The sequence below is a fragment of the Aotus nancymaae genome, unplaced genomic scaffold (assembly GCF_030222135.1).
Source record: "Aotus nancymaae isolate 86718 unplaced genomic scaffold, 86718_ANA_hifiasm-v0.15.2.pri h1tg000011l, whole genome shotgun sequence".
Taxonomy (NCBI): Eukaryota; Metazoa; Chordata; class Mammalia; order Primates; family Aotidae; genus Aotus; species Aotus nancymaae.
In genome coordinates, this window is record NW_026988422.1 from 21,434,973 (window position 1) to 21,451,603 (window position 16,631).

Below are 16,631 nucleotides of genomic sequence, written 5' to 3' on the forward strand. Positions count from 1 at the left end.
AAATAACAGCACTGCTGTTTTCTGAGGACGAGCATGTTGATTTGTTTACTTAAAGCTGAAGTTTGGAATACATATTGTCTTAAAATGGGAAATGGGGTATTAGGGAGAACATTTCTTTTAATTTGCATATAACATCACTTTAATGATAAACTAGCTAAATAATAAAACATGTTGGGTAATGCTAATGCTACGGGAAAAGAAAATGAAACAGAATAAGATTGTTTGGGTGGACAGAACAGTATTGAAATTTTAGATAATGTTGGCTAGGGAAGGCCTTACCTGGTGGCTTCTGAGTAAAGAACTGAAGTAAGTTCAGAGATGAGCCATGTGACTTTCTGGAGGGAAGGCATCTGGGTAGAGGGAAGAGAAGTGCAAAGGCCCTCCAGCAAAGTATGCCTGATGGGAAGCATTGAGGAGGCTGGTTTGTGATGCTTTGAAAACAGGTAATGAGAGGGTTGGAGTATTGACCTTTGTCTTAGCTGTGTTTCTGTACTTTACCCCAGAGCATTTGCTTTTATGTTTATATATTAAGCACCTTTCCATTTGAGAAATGAGATTCCTTTCTTTAAAAACATATTTGAAAACTACTGAACTAGGTAACTTGTCTTCCAAACTATTCTTAGTTCTCATTGACAGTCTCTGTAAGTGCCTATTTTTCAACAGTCAATTTAAGTGCCAGTCCCACATTGGTGTGTTTTTTAATTCAGCAGGTATTTGAGAGCTATATTCAACCCTACTTTATGTGGTTTATTTTTAAGCCCCCACATGATTATATTCTTTGAATATATATTCTGTTGAAGAGAAGAGGCTGAGACAGTTTGGAACAGTTAGAGAAATAATATAATATAGGATTCTACTTAAAACCTCTCTAGCCAAGGTCACTTCTTACCCTTTATTACCAAATATAAAAGCTAGTTTTCAACTCTTGTTGGCCTTGAAATATTAGGACCATACCTTTTCCTTGAAACACCATCCTATCACTCTGGTTGCACCATTTCTGTTTCTCAAGGATTCCTCGTTCCTTGAGTTTATGCCTTAACTGCCTCCTCTTCTCACTCTCCTTAATCTCTTCAGATATTCTCATCTATATGACTTCGGTTACCACCTATAGATTGTTGATTCTTATATCTAAATTTGTAGTCTAAACCCTTCTTTTGAGCTGAGGTGTTAGCAGCTGTAATAAGTTGGCTTTTTTACATATTCATTTTGATATTTAAAGCAATATGGTATCTTTTACATAAAAAAAAAAAAGAAAAAAGAACTTGTTCTTCCTCTCTTTACTTTGGTAAATAGTATTCTTGTCCAGTTGATTAAGTTAGAATCTTTTATGTTGGTGACTACTAGTCAAAGACTATCAGGTACACATCTGTAGTAAACAAAATTAGGTTTATTGATGTCTGCAGCAAGGGAAGCCGCATACCATGGGGAACCATGAAATGTCAGTAAGATGATGTTGGACAGACTTAGAGAATGTGGGCTCTTGTTGGGTAATTTTTGGGGAGAATTCAGGGAAGTGATAAAAGTTTCCTCTGGATTAGATGCTGTGAAGAAGTGGGGAATAAAGCTATGATTAGATATCTTAATAAATCTGATCTAGGAGGTGACAAGAACAGTGTGAGGCTAAAACTAATTGGTAAAGAAGCAGCGATCACTTGTGCAAGATGGGATTTTTTTGTGGTTTGCATGGAGTCCTTGCTTTTGTCTGTTCTCAGATACAATTCTACGGTGGCTTGGATTTACCTCACTTCCATCATAGTCACAGAGGACCTTTTTCAACGTTGGTGATCTTTGAGATCCTGTTTGACAGAAAAATGCCACAGTCTAGCTGTGAGTGCTGAGCCACCTCCTAGCTGTGAAGGGCTGCTTTTCTCTCTCTGTCTAACTTATTTGGGATAGATGTAGATTGGGTGGCATTTAGACAATAGGAAGATGTATTTTAGGGTATTTGAACAAATAATTTACATGCTATTGGCTATGTGTGAGGGGCAGTAATGAAACTTATTCTACTGGTAATATATCAGTAGGATCTAGGGTTATGTTGAAGCAGAGATGCTTCGGTTGTTTATTCTTTATGTCAATCTTACATGGGGCCTTTTAAAGCTAAATGTTTGAGTACTTACTATTTGCCAGACACTAAGTACTTACATCATCTCTTTTAATCTTTCAAGTAAGTTGAGTCAGAAAGGAAGGATACATATTCCTGTCTTTGGGAATAAGAACCAAACTGGAAATCCAGCTATGGCTAATGGTGTAGACTGTAAGTAATGTTTCAGAGTGTGAGTTTTAGCATAATCGTTTGGATTGATTAGATATAAATGGTTAATAAATTTTTAAAAATAGCCTATGACAATGTACAGGATGACCATAAACTCTTGGTTTTAGGTATTTATTTGGCTTTCCTCATAATGTAGGCCCAAAAGTATAATGTGCAAAAAAAAGAAAAAAAAAAAAAGCTTCTGGTGAAGGGTACGTGTTGTGGTGGTAAGCTGTAAAGAATTTGGCTTTAAGTTAAAATAAATACGTTAGAAATACTGTGATTAAAAACTATGCTGAAGTTAAGGATGAAATTACTATGAAATACATCAAAAATGGTGAATAGATATGTGATGAATTGTAAAACGCTAATTGTAGAATCTAAATGATGGGCACATGGCTGTTAACTATGAAATTCTTTCAATCTTTCTGTATATTTGAAAGTTTTAATAATAAGATATTGCGGGAGGGTGGAGGTATAAACTGACTGCTAAAGGCTTCTCCCTTACTTGAGGCTTTTGTTTTCTCTGTAGGAACTTTCCGCTGTACTTTTTGCCATACAGAGGTAGAAGAGGATGAGTCAGCAATGCCCAAAAAAGATGCACGCACACTTTTGGCAAGGTTTAATGAACAAATTGAGCCCATTTATGCATTGCTTCGGGAGACAGAGGATGTGAACTTGGCTTATGAAATACTTGAGCCAGAACCCACAGAAATCCCAGCCCTGAAACAGAGGTGAGTGTAGGCCCTGTGCTCTTACTAAGAATACTTTTCAACCCGTTCTTGTTTTAACTACCTGTACCTTTGAGAGCAAGAGTGGGTAATTTACTAGGAGACTCAAGACTGTAATGTTACATAGGTTCTCAGTTCTGCCATGTTTGTTGTGTGCCTGTGATGAAATTCATTTGTTCTAAATGCAGAACACTGTGGACTTTAGGCAAAAATCTTTATACATAGGTTTGACTTCAAGTACTCATTCTGCTTGGGCCTGCAGCAACTCAGCCAATAGTTAGCTAATCCTAAATTAATTGTGCCGCTTGGGGATATTTGAATTTTCCTAGCCAGCTTCTGAAGGCTGAAGTTCTTTAAGGAATTCAGCATTTTCTTTTTTGTTTTTGAAGCTTTTTAACCACCTTTTTTTTCTTGTAATAGCAACTTCCTTGAAAGTAAAGTATAGCTGGTGTTATCTATGGGTTAATACTTCTAACAGTGGCTCCCTGTTTTTATCAGTGTTCCCTAATGTTTGAATTGCAGAGGTAGCCTTAGTTTTGCCATGCCAGAAAAAGTGGTTTATATTCTTTCTTGAAAAGCATAAATGAAAATTGGGGTCAAGGAGTGCGGTCCTACTCTACCCTTTTTTTTTTCTTTCCCTCTTCCCAGAATCAAGTAAGGGATATCTTTATTTAGATATCCTTTACTCCACCCACTCCCTTCCAAAGAGCTCAACAATCAGGTTGTACTTGTATAGTTTTTAGGAGCATTCTTAGTATTTTATTTCCTGTGGTACCAATGTTACAAAATAACCAGTCCTGAGTAAATTGGGCTGCTTTTGGATGGTTAAAAGCAATCCAATTTTACAGAAAATTTTGTATCTGTAAGAGTTATAAATTTTCTAATCCAGTACCATGTGTCAGTTAGGATGACTTTGCCTGTGATAACAGAATATGCAACTCTATTTGGAATTAGAATTCAGTGTAGAAGTAGATTGAACAATAGGAAAATTTGTCCTGCATGACCAGAAGTCCTGAGGTTGTCCAGTTCAAAATTGGTTAATTTCACAGCTCAATTATGTCTTCAGGGATCTAGATTTGTTCCATCTTTACGCTCTGCTTAACTCAGCCTGTTGGTTGTCCTCTTGGGACAATGAAGGGAGCTAGCCTAAGATGGCCATGTATTTCTTTTTTTTTTTTTTTTTTTGAGATGGAGTTTCGCTCTTGTTACCCAGGCTGGAGTGCAATGGTGCAATCTCGGCTCACCGCAACCTCCGCCTCCTGGGTTCAGGCAATCCTCCTGCCTCAGCCTCCTGAGTAGCTGGGATTACAGGCACGTGCCACCATGCCCAGCTAATTTTTTGTATTTTTAGTAGAGATGGGGTTTCACCATGTTGACCAGGATGGTCTCGATCTCTTGATCTCGTGATCCACCTGTCTCGGCCTCCCAAAGTGCTGGGATTACAGGCGTGAGCCACCGCTCCCGGCCGGCCATGTATTTCTAGGTATCACATAGAGATAAAAATGTCCAAATGCATAAAAGGAGACTGTCCCTTCCTTGTGTCCTATTTTAAAACTGAAGAAAGGTTTCCCAGAGGGCCCCCTGGGATACTATACTATCTATCCCCCCATGTCTCACTGGCTACAATTGCTTTATATGCATATTTCTAAGCCAGCAGCTGGCAAAAGAAGTGAGCTCATGTGACTGGTACTTAGATTAGTTACCTTCTAGGACTGGGGAAGCTTCCAGAGCTCTTTGGAGCAAATTGCCATTGGTATTTGAATAAAACCAGTAAGCAAAGAAAGAAAGGAGCCACAGTTGATAAGAAACTAATAGCATCCATATCACAGATAGCCTTAAGTTTTAGTACTGGGTATTTATTTCTTTTTGTATAAGAAAAGGAATTCCTTTTTTGAAAAAGGAATTCATCTTTTTAAGATATCTTTTTCAGTCATTTTAAATTAGCTCTAACATACAAGCTTATGAGGGAAATTGATTTTATAAAAATACAAAATTTTCTAAGCTTAGGGGTTATTTTGTGTTGAAGTATGCATCAATGTACTATCTGATTGCTTCCTACACAGTATAATACTATCTGAATTATTCTGATGTTTCCTCTCCTTCCTGTAGTTATTTGTTCTGTTTATCAAGATGCTTCCCCACTACAGTAGCATTCAGTCACCAACACCACTGGCTTCCTGCCTCTAATGTTCTCCACCTACCACAATCCACCTCCCCTTCCAGGATCTTTATTTAGATACCCCCACTCACTGCAGGCCTGAGATGAGTCTTAGTGGTACAGCGACACCAGAGACCCAACAGCAGCTCTCTGTATCAAGTCACCTTCTTCTCATCAGGAATGATGGTGACTCCAGGGATGAAGAAGAACCAGGAAGTCGAGGAAATAAACCGATCAGGAAAAAGGATGCCTAACAATCTGGTTGTTAAGAAAGAAGGGAGGAAATGGAGGCAGACGAGAAAGACAGGATAGAGTTCCTAGAGCTGCCAGCCAGACCAAAAAAAATCATTAGGTTAGAAGATGTTGCCCAGATTACGATATCCCCACCAAAGCATTTGACAAGTTCCACTGCCTGGATATAACATGCCAGAGGTGGTATTGATTTGGTTTTTCTATACTATAGGAGTATGAAGTTTTAAAATGGCCCATCCTGCCCCAGGGACATAATAGTCCATCCTGTCTCAGTACAAGAGAATAAGCGTCAATAGAGTGGTATGGGAACTCAGAGAGAATAGCTTTCCTTAAAAAAAAAAAATGGCACTATTGTTAGTTTGATTACAATCTGTAATCAGTTAAATTCTAGCTTGTCCCTAGCTTAGAAACCAGAGGCTACCTATGCAGAACTGTCAGCAGGCCTAACCCAAGAGTTGATGGACAATTCTGTCCTTTTAGCAAGTCAACCTATTGATGATATATTAAAAGTCTGCCTATCTTTGTAAAGTGGAATTCCTTGCCAGTAACCTTCCCTTTTTCATCATCTCTTAACACTCACCTTAAAGATCTTTAACAATTTAGTTTTTAAATAATATTCCCCTCTCATATCTGAGTAAGAGTTATATCTTTTAAAAGTTCTAAAATTTCTTAAATATTGTAAAAAGATTCAAACATGAATTGTCATTTTTGTCATCTTTAATTAAAATTGTTCCAAATTTTGAAATTTGTTTGACTTGTGGTCAAATGTCTGCTGCCTCAAACTGGAATAAAACCCAACTTGAATTTATGATGGAATACTGAAAACAAAAGACTTTTTAAAAGTACTCTTGTGTTAACATTTAATTGTCCTGCTCTTTCTCTCTAGCTTTCTTGTTTTTCTCAAAGTACTTCTCATACCTTCATGAGATAGTCTTCATAGTCAATGCTAAAGATAGAGAATAGAGAAAAACTCTGTGTTCAGGATTATATATAAAGAGAAACAGTAACCTCAGAGTGAGTGAGTCATTTAAATATGGATCAAGGAAAGATAAGGATTTGGCTGGCCAGATCAGAGAAATAAGTCTATTCTGTCTCTCCCAACTGGGGTTAGCTAACTCAGGGAGACACATTTTGGGGTGGCAGATATATAGAGTAGGCTCAGCACATCAAGATGGGGATGTTGGCTGAGGATAGAAGAGGCATTGAAAGGAGTCAGAGAGGCAAATGGGTGCGGGAGGAGAGGCCAGAATGTAGAGTAAGCACAGAAACATGAAGAATCAGATCAAACCAAGAGAGAAGAGAAAGAAAATGATGCTGAAGGAGACAAAAGTTCAAAAAGCCAATCTATACAAAGTAAGCAGCATCAGATTACAGTGAAGGCAGCCACACAGCCTTTAAAAGACAGAACAGATAAGAATGACTAAGGACAGTTAATGGTTAAATTGAGATGAACAAGAAATGATACACAAAGTAACATCAATGAATGCAGAAAGAAATAGCATTTAGAGAGAAACCAGTTATTTAAAATTGTAGCATAAGACTTCAGAATATAGCAAAAGAAAAAAATAATAGTAGATGAATTGGGTATATTTACAGAGAGATGCCTCATAGGCCTACACTTAGAGTGGAGAGCAAGTAACTCATAGAAAGTAGGAGCAGTGAGGAGGCAAAATAAGTGTTTGAGGCATGGAACAGGTAGTAGAACAAAGCACTGGGAAGAAAAAGGCTGTGGGAGAAAGTGGTTTACAAAGTAGCCCTGGCACAGAGGTGGAATAATGAAAGAATGCAAAGGCAGTACCTGGAAGGCATGGATTAAATGACTAGATCAGTGTGGATTGGACAACTGGAGATAGCATTTTATTGTTGCACAAGTAGCAGTGGCCCTATAGATATCCAGAGGCAGGACAGGATAGGTGGGATGAGTGAGCCCAAGGTTACCTCCAGAGGATGGTCAGAAACACAGTATTATTAGGGAGAGATGTGATGCATTAATCAGATACAGGGACGCAGACCTCAGCTAAGTATGAGTCAGGAAACCCCAGTAGATAAGTAGGCCCAGAAGGACGTGAAGAGTAAAGGGAGTAAGCAGAGATAAAATGACAAAAGTGAAGGGAAAATAATGAATGGCTTAGGAGGAAAGATTAATGAAGTATTGATTAGATTCAGAATGAGTCGGGGCTCCACACAGGAGTTAATTCAGGATCCATGAAAAAGAGTGAGCAAAATGGAGGAAAAACAAAGAAGAAACGTGACGCCAGGTCAGTCATAGACACTAAAAGAAACACCCAAAATGTTTGGAGTGAGCAGGCAGTTTAAGAAACATGAAGATGGTTACAGATAAAAAGGTACCTGTCTGAACAGAGAGGGAGGTGGAGAAGCATAACGTAGAAGTTGAAGTGGAAAGCATCAGTAGCAGGCAGAGAAAGAAAAGGCATGAGCTCAGACACAGAGAATGAGGCATATTCAAAAGAATCTGGAACAGATTGAGAGTGAAACAGGCAGGTAAAACGTGGAACCATCAGAAAGACTGAAAACTTGGCTTAACACAGAGAGGCAGGGCAACATAAGTGACTAGAGGAAGATAAGGAAATTATCAAACTTGGAACAGGCTAACAGAGACGGAGAAGATCATAGGTAGTAGAGGTAAAAAGCAAAACAAAATAGACAGGTCATAGTCACTGCAGAGTAGAATCAGTGGTTGGTGATGGATACAATATACCAGCATAGATGTGGAGATAGTAGGATACAACCCCATAGAAAAGAAGCTAGTCTGTGCAGAGGGTTATGCCTTACTCCATGAATGGCAGGAGAAGAACATTGGTTGAGGTCAGACTTTGTAGGATAGTTTTCTAGCTTTTTCCATGATCATCACACAAAAGAAAGGAAAAAGCACACAGAACCACTTTGAATTATTCTGGGTTGAGCTGAGATAACATTTAAAAAAATACAGTGTTTTGTTTTTGTTTTTTAAACAAAATACTGGGAGAGATTTTTGCCAGACTAGTGGCTTTAAGTATATGATGTCACCATATCACTTTCTCCTCCTCCAAATACTAATAGATTTATTGAAACATCTTAAATCTACAAAACCTCAGTCATTTATATACACTAGAGGATCCAGTGTTTGAGGAACTTAAATATAAGTATGATGTATTTTTCTAACACACTAACTTTTACCCTGAGGTATAGAAGCTCTTTCTCCGAATTGTTAAAGCTTGTGTGTATGACTGCTACATAGCATTTATGTGTAGTACTGTAGTAATTGCCTCCCCAGCTGCCCTTCTTTTCCAACACCGAGACATTAATTTTTCTTCTTCCTATCCTCCTCTGTTCTTTTCATATAGCAAGGAACATGCAGCAACTACTGCTGTAGCTGCTAGCCTGGCAGGTGGGCACCACCGGGAAGCATGGACCACCAAAGGTCCTTCCTATGAGGACTTATACACTCAGAATGTTGTCATTAACATGGATGACCAAGAAGATCTTCATCGAGCCTCACTGGAAGGGAAATCTGCCAAAGAGAGGCCCATTTGGTTGAGAGAGAGCACTGTCCAAGGGGCGTATAGTTCTGAAGATATGAAAGAAGGTAAGGGTAGAAGTCAGTAAAATGGATATGTCTTAGGTTCAGTAGAACATAAACTTGGCTTAGTGGGAAACTGCCTGGGCAATTCTGGATCTGTTCTACAGAACAATTAATTGCATTATAGTAAGAAGTAAGAAATTGAGCAATAAGATAAAAACCAACTAGTATACTTGCATTGCTCTTCAACTTAGTGAAAATAACAAATAGCCTTTTAAATTTTCATTTTTAGATTTGAAAAATTGTCATCTCTTTAATTTCTTGGAAAAATTTTATTTATTGTGTTCAAGGTAGCTACATTCACCTCTCCTTTAATCTTATATTGCCCTGACTTACATGCATTTAATTTTTCTGAATTGGGAGCCAAAACTGTATACTACCCAAAAGTTATGCTACCTGAAATATATACAAAGAGACCACATGAATAAAGGATTGAGCATTGTCACAGTCCAAGATGGTTAGCAGAACTTTGTTCTAGAGGATTTTGGAAATCTCTGAGCCATAAGGGGTTAAGAATTGCATACTAATCTTTAGAAGTTAAAGAACTGCAAGATTTTACTTTTTAAGTTTTAGTCAGAATTACTGGATTCAAGACTTTGAGTGATGATGGTTTAGGCGTATGTAGAAAATGGGAGGCGAAAATGGATGATGATGACTCAAGCTGGAAAGTAGAGAGAAAGGGTGTCTCTATTTCTGGTTAGATTTTTATCAGCATAACAATCTATGTGCTGCTACTCCCAAGTTATATATCATTACAAACATACCACCTGAGTTTGGTGTTATGTTAGTGCCAAAGAATAATCAGTAACTGAAAACCACTTGTTTTTTGGCCTTTCTCCAGCCTCTTTTCCCTTCACAATTCACATTTAGTACACGTATATACTAGAAATTGTGAAGGTAATGTGAAGTTGGGTAGTGATGGTAAAGCAGTTAATACCTCTACTGTGATTCTCTTTGATATATTAATTTTGATAAGGAAAATTTTTCCTTGGCAACCCATACTTTACCCTACCTCTTCCTCACTGATTAGCCTGCCATGTTGAGTTTTTTTGATGGAGTCTCGCTCTGTCAAGTAGGTTGGAGTGCAGTGGTGCGATCTTAGTTACACCTCTGCTTCCCATGTTCAAGCGATTTTCTTGCCTCAGCCTCCTGAGTAGCTGGAATTACAGGCGTGAGCCACCATGGCCAGCTAATTTTTGTATTTTTAGTAGAGATAGGGTTTTGCCATATTGGCCAGGCTAGTCTCAAACTCCTGACCTCAAGTGATCCACCTGCCTTGGCCTCCCAAAGTGCGAGGATTACAGGCATGAACCACTGTGCCCAGCCTGTTGTGTTATTTGGATTCAAGTTGTTTTAGATTATACAGTAGTTAGGCTATACTATTATTTAATAAATTTGTTTTCTCCAACTTGGCTTCTTGCCTGTTCTTAAAGTAACCTTCTTTTCTTTGAACTTAGAAAGAAAACTGAATAAAATAGAACTATTATTAACCAACATTATATATTAAGCTCAAAAGTTTAACATTCTAGTTTACAATTCCTAGAGTGATAGAATATGAATCGTATGGGCCTTAAATAAGTTATCTGATCTACTTAAGTTTTATAAACATTTATTTCTACATAAAATAGGATAGTTATGTTACCATGTCTAAATTTGTCTTTGTTAAGTTTCTTAATAGTAGAGCAGACTATTGAATGTATGAAGTAGACCAGTGAATGTATGAAGTGAGTCTTATTTATCCTACACTTGATTTTTCCTCAAACTTCAAGTCATGTTGCTATCTTTTCACAATTTTATAGACTTCAATCATGTCCTCATTACTATACTGAATACAGTTCTAATTACTTTTTATTCTGCTTTCTTGAAACAGTTCTCTTTCCTACTGCTGCCACTTCTTACAGTTTTTGTTTATTTTATCTTTTTCTAGACCATCTTTGATTGTAATATACTTTACTGGAGACCGAGAGACCAAAATGATACATGTAGTTCATTCATGGATTCATCATTGATTTGAGTTTTATTTCCAATATCTTTCTAGTTTTTACCTGAGATTTTGTTTGTTGTTTTAGTTCTGGAAGCATGTTAAGACCAAAAACTTCAGAAACATGTAGAGGTAATTTTTAGGACCTTCTCTGCCTTGAATCCAAAAGCTTGGATCATATCTTTCAGTATATTTTAGATTATTTTTCTGTAGGCTGATTTTCTTGCACTTGCTGAAATAGAAATAGATCTGCTACTTTTCTGCCCACGTCTACAACCTTCAGCTCTTCCTATATTTTTTTGCTGCAACTTGGCCTTTCAGTACCCACAATTGCTTAGCATCAATTCTGTGAATATAGTTTCCCAGTATACATCTTCTTTGTAATTTGTAACTCCATTGAAAAAGACTGTTCCTGAAACTACTGTTTCTACTTTACCATCCAGAAATCTGCTTATTTATCCTTTTTTGTTTTCTGCCTTCATCTGTAACACAACAATTCTTTTTTTCTCCAAACCTCTCAAGACCCTTGTCAGAAATCTGTTATGTGTGACTTAATTTAGTTTACAAAACTAATTTTCTTTTTCCCTAGTTTTATATTTACTTTAAACATTAATCAAAATACTGTGTTGATATCGTTAAACTATTTGGAACATTCTTTTAGAAGCAATTACTGCCTTAAAGGCAAGCATGCATTCCTTTTTTTTATTTCTGTTGTAATGCTGCATTGGCAGTAAGCTCTAGGGAAGAGGTTCAGCCTTTGACAGTGTTTTGAAGTAGTTAAGTTTGATTTTAACTCTCATTTTGACAGTTGTGTTATCAAAAGCCTCTTTTCTCTGACCTAAACTTTTAACTCGTCTGTTCCTGTTTCCCTTTCTCTCTCTTATCTGCTCAATATCTCATTTTAGGAATTCTTTGCTTTCTAAAATGCCCAGTGTTTTAGCTAATTCATTCTAATGTGTTAATGAGAAGATGCTTTCACTTTATCCATAGTTAGAATTGACCACTTCTGAGCCTTCTCTTGATGATGATAATGATGATGATAGATAATACTATTCTAAGTGCCAGGCCCATTCTAGACACTTCACAGACATTCAGTTAATCCCCACAGCAACCTAGTGAAGTAAATACTACTTTCCCCCTTTTCTGTACTTGAGAAAATTGAAACAGAGAGATGAAATAACTTGGCTAAAATCATACAGCTAAGTAGTGTTAGGATTTGAATCAGGGAGTCAGATTCCAAACAATACTTTTAATCTTTTTATATGTTTTAAATGGCAGTATGTTTGGTAGTACTATCAGAATATAGAATGCAGATGGTTTTCTTAAATACTTCATCTGCAATACATCAGGTAAGATATGTATGCAAAATGATAGGAGGTGTGTGGTGAGAGAAGCTTCATTTCTAAAATTAGATTCCTTTTTTTATAAAGAGTTTGTAGTGCGCTTAGTTTGTTTCATAAAAATAAAACTCACATTTATTCACTCATTTGTCAAATATTTACTCAGTGCTTAACAGAGTGGCAGATACCTTCTAGGTAAATGGAATATACCCTTGAATAAACAAGATAAATATCTGTTGTGGTAGAACCTACATCCTTGGAAAGGAGGTGACAAAGACAATAGATATAAGTTATTTATTATGTTAGGAAATAAGTTGTGTGGAGGAAAAATAGAGCATTGGGAACGTAGGGATGGGATACATTTAAAAGGTGACATTTGAATAAAGACATGAAAGATGAAGGGAGTTAGCTGTGTGGGTACCTAAAGGAAAAATATTCCAGGCAGAGGGAACAGGCAGTGCAAAGGCCTTGAGGTAGGAGTGTGTCTGATATGTACAAGGAATACCATGGTGGCTACTGTGGGTAGACCAGAATGAGCATGGGGAAGAAGAGGTAAGAGGTAGATGGTCAGGAAGGAGACCAAATGATATGGGACCCTATAGGCCATTGCAGAGCCTTTGGCTTTTTACCTTGAGTAAAATGAAGAGCCATGTTTTGATTTTCTCTTATGCCAGCTACTGTAGTTGGTTCTTCATAGACATTATATGTTTTTATCCAGAGCCTTAGAAAGTAGATGCTTTTATCACCTCATTTTATAGAAAAAGGTATTGAAGTTTAGAGATTAAATAACTTGCCCAAGATGCTTGTGTATAGAACCAGGATTTATATCTACACTATAATACTCTTAAAACCGATATACTTAAGCATTGTACTACTTAAGCTCCAGTTTGTAAGAAATATTTTGAATATTTTATGGACAGCAGCTCAAAAATGGAACCAGTGAAGTCTGTTATTTTATTGCATTATTTAAATATATGTTAAAATACTATGTGTTAGTTATAAAGAAATGCCATTTATATTTAAGGATATTGACTTTCTGAGTTTTCCTCCCTAGGGGGCATAGATATGGATGCATTTCAGGAGCGTGAGGAAGGCCGTGCAGGGCCTGATGATAATGAAGAAGTCATGCGAGCACTGCTCATTCATGAGAAAAAGACTTCCTCTGCCATGGCTGGTTCAGTGGGGGCAGCCGCTCCAGTAACCACTGCCAATGGCAGTGACTCAGAAAGTGAGACCAGTGAGTCAGATGATGATTCTCCACCCCGTCCAGCAACTGTGGCTGCGCATCAACGAGAAGAGGATGAAGAGGAGGATGACGAGTTTGAAGAAGTAGCAGATGACCCCACTGTCATGGTGGCTGGCCGTCCGTTCTCCTACAGTGAAGTGAGTCAACGGCCAGAGCTAGTGGCTCAGATGACACCAGAAGAAAAGGAAGCGTATATAGCAATGGGACAGCGTATGTTTGAGGACCTCTTTGAGTGAGCTTTCCCTACTTTCTCCTTTCTGTAATGCTCAGTTCAAAAGAAATGTCTCATCTTTGAAGAAAAGTATTTAAGTGGCTTTCTGCCCCTTTTGATATAAACAACTGTTGATCCTTGTGCAAAGAATGATGTGAGAGAGTTTGACTTTAATGCCAGAAACTTTCCCAGCAATGTAGAGTGGTAGGAAACCTACCCTTCCCTGCTGTCACTACAGTATTAATATTTTACTGTATTTTCTTATCTACCTTTTTTCTTGCCTTATTAAGACATAATTTTCTCCCTTCTGAAATGAGTGAGGGAAGTTCATAAGTAAATCCTTCCCATCCTTCTGTTTACTACAATAGGTTAAAATAATTCACTGATTACACATCCATTTTATCTGTTCTAGCCAGGCATTCCAAACAATTTCTTATACTGCTGCCGACCAAAGCAGCTTGCCAACAAGCAAATCATTGATTGGGGGAAAAATCCTAAAACTTCCTCAGAATTTGAGCATTTCCTCAAAATTGAGATGGGTTAATATGTAAAGGGAGTTGAAAGTATGTGTGGAAGAAGGATAGATATACTTGAGTCTCGTGATTAATGTCTAAACCAGAATTTGTGTCTGTAGAACTGACCAGACTGGTGGATTTTATTGTATTGGTTAATGTCTTTTGGTTTGGATTTGGGATGATAGAAAACAGAAAGTATAATTGGTAAACCCTTAGTAAGAAATTAGAAAAAACATGGACATTGGATAAGAACTCTGTGTAAAGGGTTGAAGAGTAACAAGCATTGGGAACTGTGCCTTAGAACTGTGTGTTTGTCTGATTTAGAAATCCTTTATATAAAGCTGAGACTGGTCCTGGTTTTGTTCCCTTTGTGTACAGACCTTTTGTCAGTGCTATAAATTGTTTAATGAGGCCATTCTAGCAGAAATCAGCATAGAATAATTGATTATTATTCTCTCTCTCTGTCACTCTCCCTCTTTCTGAACATCATTGAAGGTTGTCTGTCTTTTCATTCTTGTCAGATATGGTATTTTAGAGTGCATCCGGTATATCATCGAGCATTGTAACCTCAAGCAACAGTTCACTTTGGGTTTTGATATGTAGCATGGTGTTGTTCCCTAAGGCAGAACTTTAAAAATAAAGAACTTTGACACAAGGGTCTATAACAATTGTATTTTTTAAAATATTTTTCCTTGCATTGTAATTTTAAAGTATTTATCATTTTATAGTACACATATAAAGTTAAGATAGCATTTTAGAGTATCTGAGCCTTGTACGGAGTGATGTTTCATTTACCTGGGTTGTATTAATGACTGAATGTTGACAATAAACCTCTTTTATGCTGACTAAAATTTGTTAATTTTAAGCTCTGTAACATCTTGGAGCATAATTAAAATGAATACTCTTCCCATTAAAAAAATGTTAAAAGACTTTTAGTCATATTTCAAATAATAGATGCATCATATGGGATCTAAACCTTTTCTGCAGTAAGATGCCTTTGTACCTTGTATACGTAAAGTATTCAGCCTTTACACTTGATCTTAGCCAAAAGACCAAGAAGCAAAGCTATTGCATTTAAATATTATTTTTTAAACTTTTATAGTTCTAGAAGTTAATTTAAATAAAATGGTAATCATGTTAATTTTTTAAATGTAGTTAATTTTTTAAACTTTGTTTGTGTTTGTGTATATGTAGAATTTGTGATATGGAAAAATGTCACAGGTGAATATGGAGGAAAGAATAAAGGTATTCATTGTAGCAGTATTTGAAATAGAATAGGAAGATAGATATACTCAATGTATATTTAGTCCTAAATACTCAGGAAGTGGAGGCAGGAGGATTGATTGAGCCAGGAGTTCAAGGCTAGCCTGGGCAACATAATGAGATTTCATCCTTTCCCCAAAAAGAATGTATTGAGAGGAAAAGATATCCATAATGTGTTAAATTTAAGATTCAGTATTTCTAGGGAAGTGTGTTTGTATTTTGCACGTGTGTGTGTGTGTGTAGAAAGTTGCTAACATATAGTGAACTATATGCCAGAATAAGTGCTTTGTGTATGTTAACTCATTTAATCTTTTGTACTAAATCTGTGAGGTAGGTATACATATATAAATTAGGGATAAGAATTACAGTGATCTTATGTTATTATGAAAAAGATATTTTCATTTTGAAAAAGAATCATACATTTAATGTATTAAAGAAATAGCAGAGTGTCAAAAGCAAGGTCTTTTTAGGTTGATGCTAGGATTTTTAGGTGATGTTTAAAAAAAAAATCCAGGCTGGGCGCAGTGGTTCATACCTGTAATCCTGGCACTTTGGGAAGCCAACACGGCAGATCACAAGATCAGGAGTTCAAGACCAGCTTGACCAACATGGTGAAACCCTGTCTCTACTAAAAATACAAAAATTAGCTGGCATGGTGGTGTGCGCCTGTAGGCCCAGCTACTCGGGAGGCTGAGGCAGGAGAACTCAGGAGGCTGAGGCAGGAGAATCAACTTGAATCCAGGAGGCAGAGGTTTCAGTGAGCCAAGATTGCACTCCAGCCTGTATGACAGAGCAAGACTGTCTTAAAAAAAAAAAAAAATCCAGAGTTATCATTTCCTTGGATAAACATTTATAAATTTATACTCAGAATCAATGGGAAGATATAATTTAATAGGTAACTTCCCCCTTCCAGTGACATCTAATAAGACTCAATAGAATTTATATTACTTTATTAATAGGTTTGTGTCTTGAGTGGCACAACAATCTGGCAAGGAGAGCCAGTCAGTGACAGAAGGATCAAAAATGGGAGCCCTGCCGATTAGCCTCTGAGGCTCTAGTGAGGGCAGGCTCACACCCAAGTTTGGTAGATACATGTAGTC

General features: G+C 37.1%; 1 protein-coding gene across 3 annotated transcripts in view; it reads left to right on the top strand.

The window, feature by feature from the left end:
• The window catches only part of GTF2E1 (general transcription factor IIE subunit 1), a 35,800-nt gene extending 20,875 nt beyond the window's left edge, over positions 1-14,925 (top strand). For all 3 annotated transcript variants that reach the window (XM_012463910.2, XM_012463909.2, XM_012463908.3), the window contains exons 3-5: positions 2,787-2,988; positions 8,740-8,981; positions 13,351-14,925. In XM_012463910.2, the coding sequence (XP_012319333.1) occupies positions 2,787-2,988; positions 8,740-8,981; positions 13,351-13,778 (872 nt within the window). In that variant the 3' untranslated portion in view covers positions 13,779-14,925. The remainder of the gene's footprint in view (positions 1-2,786; positions 2,989-8,739; positions 8,982-13,350) is intronic.
• Positions 14,926-16,631: the final 1,706 nt, after the last annotated feature.